This window comes from Alexandromys fortis, unplaced genomic scaffold (genome assembly GCF_014885135.2).
Source record: "Alexandromys fortis isolate MF-2015 unplaced genomic scaffold, M_Fortis_MF-2015_v1.1 scaffold_34, whole genome shotgun sequence".
In the NCBI taxonomy this organism is placed as follows: Eukaryota; Metazoa; Chordata; class Mammalia; order Rodentia; family Cricetidae; genus Alexandromys; species Alexandromys fortis.
This window is the reverse complement of record NW_026067933.1, coordinates 1,669,125-1,686,335: the sequence shown is the minus strand read 5'-3', so window position 1 is coordinate 1,686,335 and position 17,211 is coordinate 1,669,125. Positions and strand designations below refer to the sequence as shown.

The window sequence follows — 17,211 nt, the reverse complement described above, 5'->3', positions numbered from 1 at the left end:
AGGCAGCGGTGGGGAAGAGACAGAAATCTTTAATAAATAAATTAAAAAAAAGAATTTTAAATCTTGAAAGATCCCCTACTTTCTTGGGAAATCAGAAGAAACACAGCAAAAAAATGACAATTTCACTGAAAGCAGTCTATGGATTCAGTGTAAATGTCCATTAAAAATTATAGCAACATTTCTCACAGAACTCACATACAGATTTTATGTAAATGCTCATTAAAATTACAGCAAAACTTTTTACAGAACTCAAAAGATCAATATAGAACTCAAAAGAACAATCCCCAATCTTATTCGAAAGAAATAAAAACTCAGGATAGCCTAAACAATTCTAAATGCTCTATTTTTAGATACTTGATAGAATTACCCTTGTTAATAATGTTTCAATCAAGTCTCATTGAAAAAATTGTTGCATTTATCTTAATATTTAAACTATAATAAAAATCTCAATTTTATTAAAAGTGTAGAAAATCAGCAAATTCGACTTTTGGTAATATTTGTTTTACTTTACTTACTATGATTTTTGGAAATGCAGTGATTGCATGCTAAGAATTAAAAGCAAATAAGCCATATGCAACTAAATAAAAATATCTGTTCTGTCAACCATAACATTAATTAAGTAGGCAACGCACTAATTAGATGCAACTTCTAAGGTGTTGGCTGCTTTGTAATTATCTTTATAATTGGAGTTTGTGCCTTTTGAAGATTCTTTTTAAGTCTTCAGATTCATCAATTTCTCTGCTCTGGGATATTTTACCATATTTTATAGCTTTGTTACGTTTGTTTTTTAATCAAAGGAGTAGGTTTTATGAAGTTCTTGTCTCCATTGCCAATCTCTTTTTTGGTTTAAACTCATCAAGCATTCTAAAACAGAACAGCTCTCAATGCCAGAAACATTCATGTGTATTTTTTTTTTTTGCATCTTATTCCTCAGACTTTTCTCAAAATTCTTCTCTTTCCTATACCTGAGACTCCCCTGGTCATTCCTTAGCCGTAATTGTATTTTCTTGGTGCTCTAGCTCTGTGTTTCTGTTTCTTTATCTCAGGTAAGACTGACAACGACAGTTTTCTATTTTCCCCTGTTCTTGGTGACGAGACACATACAGCTGTCTGGCCTTCTCATTTGGAAGGGCAAATGTCTGCAGATTTCTGTGGAGTACAGAGAGGCAGAGAGACTCTACCATCACATATTTATAGTGTTATTATGAGGCTGAAGTTTTAGCTCACTTTGCTTTTGTATAATATCTGCTGTACACTTATACTCTATGCTGCAACAATGCCTATTGATAATTGCTGGTATCTTATAGATGCAATGAACACCTAATAATAGCCAAAGAAATTCTATCATTGTTTTGAGTTTTGGTAACCACTCTTCCTATTTTTTGGGGGGAATAGAGGCACAATCAATTCATTTGATTAGACGAAAATATAGTCTCCCGACACAGAAAATATATGTGGATTTTTGTTTAATCATATAGTTTGCTACTATTTCATTTAAATGTTGATTACTTATATATAATTATTTATTTTAGTGATCTAATTCAATGAAGCAAAATTTTCTAGATATGTTTCATTTTGGTTGTCAGAAAACCATGGCATTGGATTAAAGGAAGGTAGTTTAAAATCTATGTTGAACAGGGCATTTTCTCATGCTCCCTTCCGGAGAAGTGAAGGCAGAGAGCGCAGCCCACAGAGAGGCCGGTCCTTCTGATTTGCTTGTTTGTGCAGGTGGTCTCTCAGCAGCACCAAGTTTGGTTCCTGAGAATCATCTCTTAGGCCTGTCTGCCTTAGTGATGCTGTAGCATGAATTCCTGAAGTGTTTTGTTTCCACCAAAACAATTTCTCTGTGGTTCACATATTTAGATTCAGCTTTCGTTTTGGAGGAATTCTAGTGCCGAAGGAAACACAAATCATTAAATGGGCTTGGGATTTATATTACTTTTCACACCTGCCACTACTGCCTTAGTCATAAAAGAGCAAGTGAGCAGGAAACAAAAGTATTAATAATAACAATAGGCAAACCCAAATTTATTGCTTTCTTATTGAATTTATTCATATAATGTATTTTGATCACATTTTCTCCTCTTCCATTCCTCCTTGATTCTCCCTGCCTCCTTTCCTACAGGACCTTATGTTCTTTCTATCAGCTTTCAAAAAAAGTCAAGATCTCCGTGGCTGCTTACTTACTACCCACAATTCCCTTTTCTTTCTTTCTCTTCCAGCCAAGCAAGATGCTCAAGGAAAGGAAGGACACAGGGGAAGAAGGTGGTCCCAATCCCCACCGTTGTGAAGAAACAGGAGGCCAAAAAGGTGTTGAATCCTTTGAGAAAAGGCCAGCTCAAACACACTTCGTCAAATGACCCAGCTACATTAGGCTGCAGCGGCAAAGGGCCATCCTTTTGTAAATGGCTCAAAGTGCCTCCTGCCATTAGCCAGCTCCACCAGGCCCTGGGTCAGCAAACAACCACACAGCTGCTTGAGCTTGCCCGCCAGTACAGGCCAGTGACAAAGAGGAAGCAAGGCTGCTGACCCAGACTGAGAAGAAAGCTGCTGCCAAAGGGGATGTCCCGAGTAAGAGACCACCTGTTCTTCGAGCAGAGGTCAATACAGTCACCACCTTGGTGGAAAACAAGAAGGCTCAGCTGGTGGTGACTGCCCACAATGTAGACCCCATTGAGCTAGTGGTCTTTCTGCCTGCTCTGTGTTGGAAGATGGGGGTCCCCTACTGCATCATCAAGGAAAAGGCCAGGCTGGTGTGTCAGGTCTACAGCTGGACATGTTCCACTGCTGTCTTCACACAGGTTAACTCTGATGAGATCTGCAGCCACTGGGGAGGCAGCACCCTGGGTCCCAAATCTGTAACTTAAATTGCCAAACTGGAAAAAGCAAGGCCTTAGACCTTGCTACTAAACTGGGTTAAATGTATACTGCTACGTTTTCTGTACATAAATATAATTGCAAACTTAAAAAAGTTAAAACAAACAAAAAACCCAATAAAACAAAAAGTGCAAAACAATGGTACACCCCCCCACACACGCCCCAAACCACAGAATTTGTTTTGTGTTGTGTCAGCTGACTCTTCCTGGGCGTGAGGCCTGTCCTGGGGTGTGGTTGGTATGACACTCCACTGCAGAAACCTGTTTTGTTTTCTCTTATGTGCCAAGTATAAAGGAAAACAAACAAAGCAAAACAAATAAATCTTGTCTTTATTCTTTTTAAGTTCTTTGTGTCTGATTGAATAAACCAAAGGCAGATTAACAGAGAACATACATTTTATTTAATAATTTTGCAAATACAAAGGAGACTTCTTGAGATAAGGAAGACCAAAAGAAGTGAAGAAGCAACTAGTACCAAGAACTTTTAAACGTGAAAAGAAAAATAAAGAAAAAAGTAAAGAATACTAAACTGTGAAAATTGATAGTACAAAGAGAAAAGGGAGTTTGAGCTTGTAAAGTATAATAATTTTTGAGAAAGTGAAATATATGTTGGAAATGAATGAATTGCTAGGCTTGCTTATATTCATTTAGTGTTCACTACAGGTGCCAAGTGTCCAGAATAGTCTCATGTCCTACTCCGGGGCTGGTTATACACACATGAGGGATTTTCTATGTTGCAGAAAGTGGAAGAGTCCTTCCTACATTTATTGTTCCCTCATCATCTTTAGCTCAAAAACTTAATATGCCTAAATGACATATTTTTCCATGGAGTGTTCCGAAACCATTTGTTTCTTTGTTGAAAACTTCAGTGTAAATTATCTTAAAGTAAAAGCTAAATTTGTGTCTGTGGGGAAAAGAATCAGTTCAGGACCTGAGTAATGAGAGTTGAGTTAGGAGGAAATACACTGAAAAGAACACATGCAAGCATACTGCCTCATTCAATTCATCTTCCAACCTTGTGACTATGTCAGTCCAATAAAGAGGTTGAATCTTAATTGTCTGATGGGTAGTGCTGGTGTCTACTGTTCACACATATAACATAGATACTCCGTGTCATAGAATTCTTAGTAAGCAGCATTTTCTCACAGGGCTGTGCACACTCCTCTTTGTAGAGTGGTTGTTTATCTGCAGGTGACTGTTTTGGGGTGAATAGTCCATAAACAAAAGACATTGCATGAGCTTTTTCTTAGGCCTGAGGATCTCACCTGCAGGAAGGACAGCGGGACATTCTTGTCTGGTCACAGATGCCATCCCTTCATTCATCCTTCTGCTACCATACGTCTGCTTGATGACCATATTTGCAGAGATGAATGCAATTCATATTTTTGGTATTAGTGAGATACTGGCATTATTAACAATTAGACTGATCAGTTAACATGACAAAAATTTGGACAACAGTTGTAAGGCACTATAAAAATCATGCTTCTCTTAGGAAAACAGTGAGGCTGATAAGAGAGACAAGGTTGAAATAAAGCCCCTCCCAGAAAATCAGAGGTTGAGCAGGATAGATTGAGAAGAGAGGAAGACTTGTATTAAAAATATGTTCTCCCTAGGGCAAGTGAGAGTCTAAAATAGGCAAAAGAGAGAGTAAAGTTTCTTGATCTGTGATCTTGGGAAAATCTGCTACTTTGTGATGTCATTTGCTTCTAGGAGCTTGAATTGACTTTGGAGTTCTTTCTATGAGGTCACCTGTTGAGATAGTACTCCAGCTGTCCTGGAAATGTTGGTGAGTCTAGCTAGGCCATGATCCTCTTGGGAGCAAGAGGAGTGTCTGTTATTAAAATGGAAGTGCAGGTGGTGAGGAGATCCTCATAAGACCCTTCCAAGCCAGGTAACAGTGCACAGTATTTCCTAAGCTTCTTGATAGGCACTTGACTTCTTGGCTGAGAGCAATGGCAAGAATTATTGTTCAGTGGAGGCTCTCCTTTGTTCATGTGCAATATGTCCCATGTACGTATGCCAGTTAGTTCCTGTGTATTGTAAATCATAACATCTAATTGTACCTGGAAAGCTCATTCACTCTGGGAATAGAAGGGTGGTTCTTTTTTTTTAAGCACGAGATGTTGCTAAGCATAAAATCACCAGAAGCATTTATGTTCATAACTGAAGTTTTCAGTTATTATAAAGGCAGGCCCATTTTGGTTATTTATAGTTCAATTTCTTGACTGGAATTTTCCATAAGTATATTTTTAATTTTTGTGTTTAGATTTTCCATCTTGTCCTGATTATTAAGGATGTTATCAATTATAAAATTATTTTGAGAATAAAATAATTATTGTGAACAAATAGTTTGCTTATGATGAAAATGTGAGTTTCTTAGTCAAATTCAATCTATAATGGAATGTCAAAATGAGGAATAGTCTTAGTTACTAATATCTTTGCCATGGTCCTGATGTCAACATGAATACTTGGATTACAATCAATCCTTCCACTGAACATGCAGTGTGACTATCTCCAAAGGCAGGAAATAGGTCCATAAGGTCATGCGAAGTGTCATCACTCTGTGAGACCTCATGATGGCAGAATGGTTTCCTCTGGAAAGTTTGTAATGTTTACAGTTAGTGAAACAGGAAAGAATTTGCTCAGAATATGGATTCTAGGGCAGAATCAACTGCATTTTAGTTCCCCATTCCTCACTACTTCTATGTGTATCTTATCCAGTGGGAAGTAAGTAAACCATGATTAGAACAAAATAGGCTACAAGTAGAATTTCTGGAGCAGAGTATGAACCATCTGCTGATTGTTCAAAAAAACTTCACATATTTTCCCCAGATTTCCCTGAATGTAAATAATATTATCAGGAAAATAAGTTTGCAAACTGGGTGGAGAAAGGAAACAAAGGGGTCAATTTTCAGCTGCATGCAATAACTTTGTCAGTTCTTTTATTCTCAAAAGGTTTCATTCTCCTAGGTCCAGGCTTGATGGTGGGTACACTGTTTAGCAGGAAAAGGAACAGTTTGAAACCCTAGCATGATATTTCCATTTGCAATAGAAATGTCAGAAAAAATAAAAAATTCCTAGGTTACAAATAATATTGTCAGTATGACAGACTCCAAAATCCTATATGGAATAGTGAGTTGGAGCAATTTTATTGTTTCCCTGTAAATGGAGGCTTCTCTCCTGCCCACCAGTTCCTGAATAATCACTCCAAGACTTAATATTACTTGTAAATAGTTGGCCGATGCCTCAGATTTATTATTAGCTAGCTCCAACATATAAATTAATCCACATTCCTTATCTATGCTTTGCCATGTGTTTCATGGCTTGTTACCTCATTTTCTGTATGCTTTGCTTTCTCTGTGGCTGGTTAGCATATCCCAGATCCCACCCTTCTCCTGTGTCTCTGCTTGGATTTCCTGCCTGGCTCTATCCTGCCTTGCCATAGGTCAAAGCATCTCTATTTATCAACCAATGAGAGCAACACATATTCACAGTGTACAGAAAGACCATCCCACTGCATTTCCCAGTGTGCATGCTCTAGTAATAATTTTATTTAACTGGCCACACTCTTCAGGCAGATATTTGGGAGGCTGATACAAAAATTTCTTTTCTTTGACTGACTCTGATGCCTCCAAAATGTCAGTTGTTGCTTTAGGAGTAAACAGGGTATTTTGGGTAATGATGTTCCACCATGGTGAAAACAAACTTCTCTGAGGTTCTGTGACTTGGGCCGTAAACTGAACCAATAGGCAAATAAGAGCAAAACAAAATTTATTTAATAATTTTCATGTGCATAGGAAAAATTCAAAGAAGAAGCTATGGCCATTTAAAACAGAGAATTTTATGAAAAACTAACAAGACATAGGAAAATCCTCTAAATGGAGTAACTTAAAGGAAAGTGACTAGAATGTATGCGGGGAAAAGCTGCTGTCAGTAAAGAACACAGCAAAGGTTTGATTGCACGAATTCATCATAACATCTGCTCCCAGTCTCCAGTTATAGCACATTCTCCTCTTTCATGTACAGGGGAAGGTGTAATACAGATAATACAGGCTAAATGTTATCTCCTTGGGAGATGGGAGAGCCCTTCCCTCATCGGCTTTTGCTCAGTCCTTTCTAGGAGTAGTTCCTTTAAAATGGCAAGCATTGTGTTTGAGGTTCACATGTTCTAAACCCATCCAGAAGTGCTATGCCCATGTTTTTGAATGTACACTATTTTGCTGCAATGTTGCAAAGAAACTTGTGTACTAGTTATTTATCACCAATGTTTTATAGTTAATCAATAAAACTCTAAAGTATACTGAAGTTAAATATCCGGGCAAGGTAATTTGAGTTTTGGTCTCATCTCAATGTTGATCCTATTTGTCCTAACCTAGAATATTTAATTTTTTTTAAGCAGACTGGATGTGAGATTTATTACTGAACATGATTTGGTAGGGTACAGGAGAGCACCATGAAAGCCCTCAGGAGTGTAGGGCTCGCCACTTGTCCAGGGGACCACGATTAGGAATATATTTGACCCCACAGCCATCAGGAATGAGTCGCTTCTCAGCAATCATGTCTTCAAATTCATCGGCATTAAACTTAGTAAAGCCCCATTTCTTTGAGATGTGGATCTTCTGGCGGCCAGGGAATTTGAACTTGGCTCTACGAAGAGCCTCAATCACATGTTCCTTATTCTGCAGCTTAGTGCGGATGGACATGATGACCTGGCCAATGTGAACCCTGGCCACTGTGCCCTGGGGTTTCCCAAAATTTAATTTGTAGTTAGGATATTGACTGATGCTACTTAAGCATTCTTCAAGCAGGTAGGAGTTTTCTTCTGATTGTTGAGAGAACAAACTAAGAAAGGAAGTAATTTGCCTATGAACAATTAATTAGAACACAGCCACTTTTATAATTTAAATCTGTATGTTGAGCTATAAAATTTTCATCCATCAAAGTGATTTGATCCATTTTAGTAACAATATGTATTTTGCACTTAATACACATATTATTAGCTAGTATTTTATATAAATCTGTTTCTCATCTGTAGGTCCTGATTCATAATTTCCTCCCTGATATGAGAATTTTTTCTCCTCCCAGGATTATCATAGAGATGTTAACTGTTCCTGAACTTTGTCTTTGAATTTTCCATAAATTCTCTGACTTCCCTTTGTCTGATAAGAGGTCCTTAGACTCCTTCTTCCAGAGGTTGCCTGCCTCACACTGTTGGTGCTGGCAGTGTGTACAAAGTGGCCAAAGAGACCTTGCCTGGATCTTCCAGTTCACAGCCATCAGAACACACTCTCTTTGTCGAACCTCATTTTGATGTTTATCAATGCTTTTATCAAGTCAGTGCAATGAAGTCACTACTGAAATCAGAAAGGATAGACTTCTGGAGTTTCCATGTGGAAAGTCCTGGGTGGTGGTTTACCTACAGAGAATATGAGCTGTGAATGCTTCAACCACACTCACTCTATGGCTCTCACCATTCCTGTCCTTTTTAGCACTTGTATGGCAGACTATTAAACCTGTTTCCTGTAGTTCTGGGAATTGTTTAAGCAAATGAAATAAACCCAAGGAAAGGGCTGTGGGAAAGTTGATGCACAGGCAGAGATGGCCAAAAGCACAAGCAAAACTACCTGTAGGCTGAGACTGGCACCTGAATTAGGGTAGTCCTGTGGTTCTTAGCTGTCAGCCAAGAGCTCTAGCCCTGGGCAGTTTTCCTAAATCCTGCTTCCTCTCTCTTTTCTCAATGATTCACAGACTTTGATGGAGACTGTGCGTTCTGCTGTCATCCTTAACAACTCAGCATCCTCTAAATCAATGGTTCTCAACATGTGGGTTGTGACCCTTCTTGGGTTCATATATCAGATATCCTGCATATCAGATATTTACATTACAATTTGTAACAGGAGCAAAATTACAATGATGAAGCAGGAACAAAAAATCTTATGATTGGGTGTCACCACAACATGCAGAACTATATTAAAGGGTCGAACCACTAGGATGGTTGAGAACCACTGCTCCAAATATAGATTCCTGGTCAATACACTTTGGTATCCTCAGCCTAGGGATTCATAATCTTTCTCATATTTTTCTAGAATTACACCCTACTCTAATTACAATCATTGGTTTTTATGATCCACAAATGTTAAAATGCATTCATGCTATACCTACTACAGTCTCCTGGCATTACCAGTGTTTCTAGTTCCTAGTTCCATTTCATGACACAAACTTTCGAGTATTATATCACAGCATGTCATTAGTGATGGGAAATGATGGCAGTTGGGACAGTTACTACAATATAGGATTAGATTAGTATAAATGTTCTTTAAATTCCCTTTTAAATTTATGTCTTCTAAATTTAAGTTGATTTCTAAGGCCAAAAGCAACTGTTATTGAGGAGTATAATGTTACTTACTCAAGTTGAAATTTATTCAGTGTTTAAGATATTGCCATGAAAGCTTATGCTCCACCCTCACCAACATATGTATGTTTGTTCTTGCTGAAAATCAACCCTCACAGAGATATTTAGATGAGGTGATATTTGAGGAGTGATGGCATGAAATCGGAGGTTTCATGAATGAGTTGAGTACCACTGTCTCAGACAGGCCACAGGGAGCTTGCTTCTCCTTACTGTCACATGAGAGTAGCTTGCATTTTGATGTCGGAATTCTATTAAACAAAATAAAATTCTCTTGCTTTTCTTACCAAATCTGTAATTATTACGATTTATTATTTTTAATTTGCATGTGTGGGTGTGGGTGTGTGTATGTGTATATACCACATGTGTGAAGGTGCCTGTGGAGTCCAGAGAGGGTGTGGGATCTCTGTCAACCAACACTGGTGGTGCTAGGAACTGAAATCAGCTGCTCTCGAGGAGTAGAGGGTATGCTTTAACTGTTGGAGCACCTCGCCAGTCCACAAGCGATAGCACTTTGTTGTAACAGCCCCAAAGGACAAATTTAGACCTAGCGATTAAGATTTCAAAAAAGAGATGAACTTGTGCTTCAGTGTGAGGTTGAAACAATCATGTGAGCTCAGAGAGAAAGAAGAGTTACTTGGTGCAAGGAAAAGACAGGGAGTATTTCGGGGACATAGGAAGTGAAGAAAAGCCCTCTCCCCAGAGTTCCTTTGAAGCATCTCCCAGCTGAGAAGTGAGAATTTGAGCACAGTTAAGATTTGCTGTGAAGGCTGGTGGAAGTCTCAGTAGGTATCCCTGGTCACTGATATCTCGAGGAAAAGAGGGTGATTCAGAATGCTATACTTTCCTATGACAACAAGCTAAGCACTTCTTTCCTAACATTTTGAAATCAATAATTCTAATATTTTAAACAAAATCACATTTGCAGTGAATGCTGATTTGTCTTAAGGTTCACTGTACTATAATGTAGATACATTTATCTATCAGTAACCTAAAATGCTTAGCTATCAAAAAAAAAAAAAAAAAACAGCTAATGGGAGCTGCATTTATCACTGGACCCTGGAACTCATTTCAAACGCCAATAAAACAATTTATAACATTCTTTTGTTAATGTCCCATTCTTGCTAATCTTCCTTGCAACCAAACACAAACAGCGACTCACACGCCACACACAGAAATACTGGTCTTTCTGCCCCATCATAAAGAAACATTGCAAAACCTTCTTTGGTCAAAGGGCTGTTTTTGCCTTACACAGAGCATTAACTACTACATAACCAATAGACTGGAAACCCTTCGGACCTACAGAGACACTAGATGAAAACGCTTGTTTCAGTAGTAAGTTGCCTGTTTTTCTTTCTATGTCATAATCAAATAGAGAAAAGGCAGTCCTAGCTTCAGGGAAGATGATTAGCAAATTCTGTATCTGTAATGTTCCACATCTTTTCTCCTGTAACTCACTTCATTGTGTGAGTAGGGCTTCTGCCATCTAAGCATCCCTGAAAGATGTAGAAGTAGAACTTCCTGGGCTTTGATGTTCTCCAGACTTTTCAAACTTATTTGGGGCAACATTCTGAAAGCTAAGGGAAAGGCACAAGACACCAAGGATAAGGAAGAAGAATAAGAAATTAAAAAAGGAAGAAAGTAGAAATGTAATGATATACTAAATTTTCTTGTTGAATCAAGCTTATGTAATATAGTTCTGGCCAAATTAACTATAAAATATATTTCAAGAAAAAATATTGATAGAAAATATCCTTGCTTTAAGAGAAGAAACTGGCACTTTTTCTGTTGTTTATGCTTATCTTTTTAAAAAATTTATTTTTAATTATGTGTGTGTGTTTGTGTGTGTGTGTGTGTATCCATGGAGGTCAGAAGAGAGTGCTGGATCCCATGAACCTGAAGTTACAGGTAGTTGTGAGCCACCCAATATGAGTACTGAGAACTGAACTCAGGTATTTGGTAAGTGCCACCTTTCTGGCCCTTTTAATCTTATTTTTTATTTTATTTTTATTATTAGTTATTTATTTATATTTTCAAGACAGAGTTTCACGGTAGCTTTGGAGCCAGTCTTGGAACTAGCTCTTGTAGACCAGGCTGGCCTTGAACTCACAGAGATCACTTGCCTCTGCCTCCTGAGTGCTGGGATTAAGGCATGCGCCACCACTGCCTGGAAAATATTACCTTTTAAATGTTTGTCTGAAACTTAGTTTAGAATCCCTGTAATGTTTTATTGATGGTAGGCATCCATCTTTGTTCTGAACAGAAGAACTTTCGGACTCTGTCCTCAGTGTCATTAGTATATGAGAACAATAAAACTGAAATCTACTCTTAATCTTCTGTTATTTCTAAGAATGAGTCTTTTGATATTTTTGGATATGATCCAAACATAGCAAAAATTGCCTTTGACGTTATGAGGCTGCTGCAGACTAGCAGCTGTCTCAGCCTTGTGACTGAGCCTTTATCATGCAGGTGTTCTTGGAACTGTACAATGGAGAATGAGGGAGTGGCCAGAGAATGGCCTATGCCTTGTGCTCTTTCTATGCCCCACCAATTACTAGGTTCTTTTTTTTTTTTTTTGCCACCAAAAACAGCACCTGTTGTATATCAGTACTTACCAAGGTTGCTGAAACTTCTCTGTTTATATTTATAGTAAGAGTTTTTCTTTAAAAATCTGTAATTTCAATGGTAAAATGAATATAGCTGCACGTAGCCCAATGCCATCGAGTTGATGGTTGAGTGGATAAAGATTAGCATAACAATGTTCTATATAGCAGTGTGATAGTTTCTATTTCTTTATTATGTCTGGAATTTCTACACTTTTAATTATGATATACCAGAGCAAAGAATTCCTTATGAAAGAAAACATTTTCTGTAAAAAGAGTAGAAATCAATACAAGAAAATTGATCCCTTTTGTTGGGCCTCTCCTGTCCCAAATCGTCTCTCTTGATCTCAACAACTTGTACCTTCTCATAACATTATTTTGTACATTTTAAATATGCACAATAAAATTTTAAAAAACCAACAGCTAAGTCCTCTGCCAGAAAATAGCCCAAGAGTCCTGATCAGCACTGTGTTGAGCAAATGTAAGAAACTGGTAATTTTTCTTTCTGCAGGGAAGAGAAGGGACCACTTTAGATCTACCCTGACAGACTCATTTTAGCTTCACATTTTATTTTACTTTCATCTTTTACTGGAAAACCATATGATAGTTGAATCCCGGATTAGCTGAAAGATATTTAAAAGACAGCCAGATAAAAAAGAACATTCATAGATCTGAAATTTGACTCCTTAATCACATACTTACATGCTTTTGTGTGCCTCAATTTGGAGTTAAATATTTCACTTTAATTAGCAAGTATTGAAGATAAGTTGTCTGTTGCTTGCCTAGGATTATATTTGGTTCTGATATTTACATAAATTCCATCAAGAAGAAATGTGGTTTTAAAGTGTCGGAGTGACTTACTCCAAGTAGTTTCTCTGGTAGAAAAAGTCTCATTTTAAAGACTTTTGAATATATAGTGGTAAGTATTACATTGGTAGGTGTGTACATATGGCTTTACAATTTTATTACCAAATGATTTTGGGATTTCTCAGACAAGTGGTACCTGGTTCAAAGGATTTAATAAGAAAGCAAGTATTCCATTGATGAAGTTTCTTTAAAACAAGAATAATATCTTAATCTAACTAGGATTTCAAATGTATCTCATTCTTATGCTTCTAAGATTAGTTTGAAAGAAAACTCTTCGTAAAGGGAAGCAGTCAGCTCATCAGCACTTGAGAAGCCGCAGAAACTAACTTTCTTGCCATGAAGCCACTAAGCAGTGGTGGAGTGAATGGATTCAGAGAACAGGGTGAATTCCCCGCATTGGGGCTTGAGGGGAATATCAGGCTCTAGCTGGTGTATATTGATAAAATCGTTCACAGGATGAACAAGAAGTCACTCAAGAGCCAACTGTAGTAGTATAGAGGTGACATACCCCTTACCTGAAATGCGTGGAATTGGAAAAGGTTCAGAATCCAAACTTCATGTAGTTTTAGAATATGTGAATATATGCAGAGAGATATCTTAGAAATAGAACCAGAGCAAAATGAAATTCTATTATTTTATATCTATCTAGTTGAAAACAATTTTATACAATACTTTAAAATGTTTTAATTCATGGAATAAAGTTTAACGATATAGAATTTTCCACTGTCGTTTCATGTTGGTGCTCATAAAGTTTTACATTTGGAAGTATTTTGAATTTTCTATCTGTTTTTTTTTTCTAGTAAGGATGCTTTATCTATAGTTGAAAGGAAGGATAAGGCCACTTGTTACCTGGTGTTAAATTAGTTAAGCTTTTAAAACTTATTTTTAAAACATTTCTAATTGAAATAACATTATACCACCTTGTGTGCTCCCCTTCCTTCCTCCAGGCCCTTACCCCCACCCTCCCTCAAACTTCTCCCATGAGCCCTACTCTGAAGTTAGTAGCCTCTTATTCATATATATGTATAAACATATATATGTGTGCACAATATATAATCTCAGCCTATTGAATCAGTCTTTTGTTTGCTTGTATGTATGTGTGTATACAGTTTTAAGGTCTATCACTCTGCATTGAATAACCAAGGTGGGAGCTTATCCTTGGGAGAGGGTAATTTTTTTTCTCCCAGCTTTTATTAGTTACCTGTGGTTCTTTGTCTAAGGGTGGGACACTGTGAAGATGTTCCTTTCCACAATTACATATCCATGGATATTGTGATTGTTCTAGTCTTTTTTATGAAGACACTTCTAGAAAAGATTTTTTTTTACACCAGACTTCCTGGTTTCCAAGAGCCATATATATGGCTCTAGCAATCTTTTTGCTCGTTATCTGAGATGATCCTTGACCAGGATGGATACAGAAGCTGTGATATAGATGAATCTATTGGGGTTGAATGGTCTACAATATATTGATCTCTGCATGGTGTCCAGTTGTGGTTTTCTGTGATGGTCTCTGTTTTCTGTGAAGAAAGACTTTTTTTTTTTTTTTTTGGCTGAAGGATGGCAACTACTCTTATCTGTGGGCATAAGAGTAAGATCTAGAATATAGTAAAGAATTATATTTCTTGAGAAAAGTTGCAGTAGTTTTTCTGAGGTTCATAATCTCACTAGCCCCAGGGAAGCTGGCTAGGTTGCTAGTAACAGACATGATTCCCCTTCTATTCAGTGAGTCTTAAATCCAGTTTGACAGCTGTTGGATGGCACTGATATGTGAATGCCACTTATTGCACCTTCATGTATATCTTGCTGGTAATTGTCATGATTTGTAAGCATGCAGCAGAATAGGACTGTTAATTGTCTTTTTCCTTTGACAGCTTCCATAATATTTTCTGGAACCATTATAAGATGGACTATATGAAAGAGGTATTCAGGGCAGGTCCAGCTCAAATTATTAGTACTGTGCCCGCCCCAACCCCTGAGAGGAAGTCACATATATAACATATTTCTTTTGGAATATATAATATATATCACTTAGTAAGTAGGAAAATACAAATTAGAATATTTAAGATTTCTTCTCACCCCAGGCAGAATGGCTAAAGTCAACAAAATGCTGGTGAGATGGGGGGGGGGAAAGTGACTCTCATCCTTGTAAGTGGGTATAGGATTTCGTTCATACTCTATAAAGCAGAATGGAGAATTTTCAAAAAACTAAAACGAAATCTACCATATGACCCAGCTATACCACTCCTTGACATATGACCAAAGGATGTGACATCCCACCTCACAGATATTTGATTAACAATGTTACAACCTACCCTATTAACAATAGGTAGGAAATGGAAACAATCTAAACATATTTTGACACATGAATAGATAATGAGCCCCTGGTTAGCATACAAAACAGAATACTCTCCAGTTGTAAAGAAAAATAAAATCATGACATTTTAAGGTAAATGTATGGACCAAGAAATTACAATGAGTGAACCCGACCCTGGAAAAACAAAGACCTAGTGTCTCTCTTATCTGGCATTCTTAAAATGCTAAAGCTTTTATTAAATTTCCTTGTTCCATCTGTCATTCAGGCATTGATATTTGAAAGGAATTATTTTTTCCTTTACTTCAGATTAAAATTTTCTACAACCTATAATACAGAGGTCTTTGGGGAGCTTTACCTGTTCTAAACACGAGGGTATAACTCATTGTTGAAAATATGAGACTAAGAAAGGTTAAGATTGCCTTTTATTTTGACTGTGCCATTCTTTTGAGGTTATTTTTCAACAATGACAATGAGTGAATAGTTTCCTATGATAAGGACAATTCCTAGTAAGAAGAATATCATTATCATTTTTTTTTTCGAGACAGGGTTTCTTTGTAGCTTTGTAGCCTCGTTCTTGTAGACCAGGCTGGCCTCAAACTCACAGAGATCTGCCTGCCTCTGCCTCCTGAGTGCTGGGATTAAAGGCGTGCGCCACCACTGCCCGGTTTATTATTATCATTTTATTGTCACATAATTGTAACAACATACTTATAGAAAGGCCATATTTTCATCCTAGAAGGAAAACATTTAAACATGTGCTAGAAGTGGTATGTTTTGCAAGTACTGAACCATGGAATTTAATATCTGGCTCTTGGTTCATTTTCGTTTATTATATGACACATTTGCTAATCATCCTTCAGTTTACCTCAGAATAACAATGAAATTTTGCTTATTAAATTGTATCCAATGTTCAAAATCCATATCCTGTTTTTATTAAAGGTAGGATACAGTCAATTCCTTTTGTGAAGACATAAAGTAGCTTTTTTTAATTTTTTAACCATGAGTGGACATTGCTGTACGAATTGGTTCAGCAGTCTTCTAAGGGACTCTTGAACTTGTTGAACTTATTATAAACATAAAAACTACTTTTTGCTCTCTCCCTTGTCATTGCTAAGAGAACAAGTACAGGTGGACAAAATCAAGAGAATTATGAGTCAGAATGGTGGTGTACAGCCGTTAATGACAAATGCTTGGGAGGCTGAGAAGAAATGATCCCAAGTTCCAGGTCAACTGGGAATGCTTAATAAGACCTTGGCCAAACAAACATTGACTGGAATATAACTTAGTAGTAACAGTATTTGCTTCATGAGCAAGAAAGACCTTGGGTTTAGTTTTTAATATCGTCACTACAGTCACGCATATGAATGAATCATGAAAAGGCAAACATTTTCAACTGTGTGAGAAATTGTTTGCAAAATTTGGCATATAGTGACAAGAATGGTCTTTTAACACTGCTAATCAAGGGCTAATTTCCTTTCAACTTGTTTTTGGTAAGGCATCTGATGGCTACACGAAGGAAAAGGGAAACAGTTATATCTATTTATCTATGGGATAAGATGTGATTTGAGGAGATTAGATAAGTTAGCTTTTACAGAATTTCTACTATATATAAGAGGAGAAAACCTTGGGCCAGGCGGTGGTGGCACACGCCTTTAATCCCAGCACTCGGGAGGCAGAGGCAGGCGGATCTCTGTGAGTTCGAGACCAGCCTGGTCTACAGAGCTAGTTCCAGGACAGGCTCCAAAGCTACAGAGAAACCCTATCTCGAAAAAAAAAAAAAAAAAAAAAAAGAGGAGAAAACCTTATTGATTTAAACATAGTAGGAGATTCTATCTTCTGAAATTGAATTAAAGTGCCTGTAATCAATGTTGAAGACTTAGTCAACCTTCGAATCCAAATATAATAAAGTTTAAATTTCCTGTTTTTTCCTTATTTTAGTTATAGATTATCCAAATTATCACAAAACATCCCTGAAACACGATGCAAGAAGAAAAGTAATTCACTGTAGAGCAGTCATCAACTTCCACCCTCAGAGTGGCTCTCATGCCCCTGTCTCTCTCACCTTTTGCACCAAATATTGGAGAGGCCAATAAGTGTTTGGAAGAAATAAGTGTTTGCGTATTAACGAATTAATTCTCTGCA

The 17,211-nt window shown here is 37.3% G+C and overlaps 1 protein-coding gene across 1 annotated transcript; it reads right to left on the bottom strand.

Moving 5' to 3' along the window:
* Positions 1–7,272: 7,272 nt before the first annotated feature.
* LOC126503948 (60S ribosomal protein L10-like) lies at positions 7,273–8,350 on the bottom strand. Its single transcript, XM_050145922.1, has 2 exons — positions 8,334–8,350; positions 7,273–7,718 (listed from the first exon to the last, which is right to left on the bottom strand). The coding sequence occupies exons 1-2, from the start codon at positions 8,348–8,350 to the stop codon at positions 7,340–7,342; spliced, it is 396 nt and encodes a 131-aa protein (XP_050001879.1). The 3' UTR covers positions 7,273–7,339.
* Positions 8,351–17,211: the final 8,861 nt, after the last annotated feature.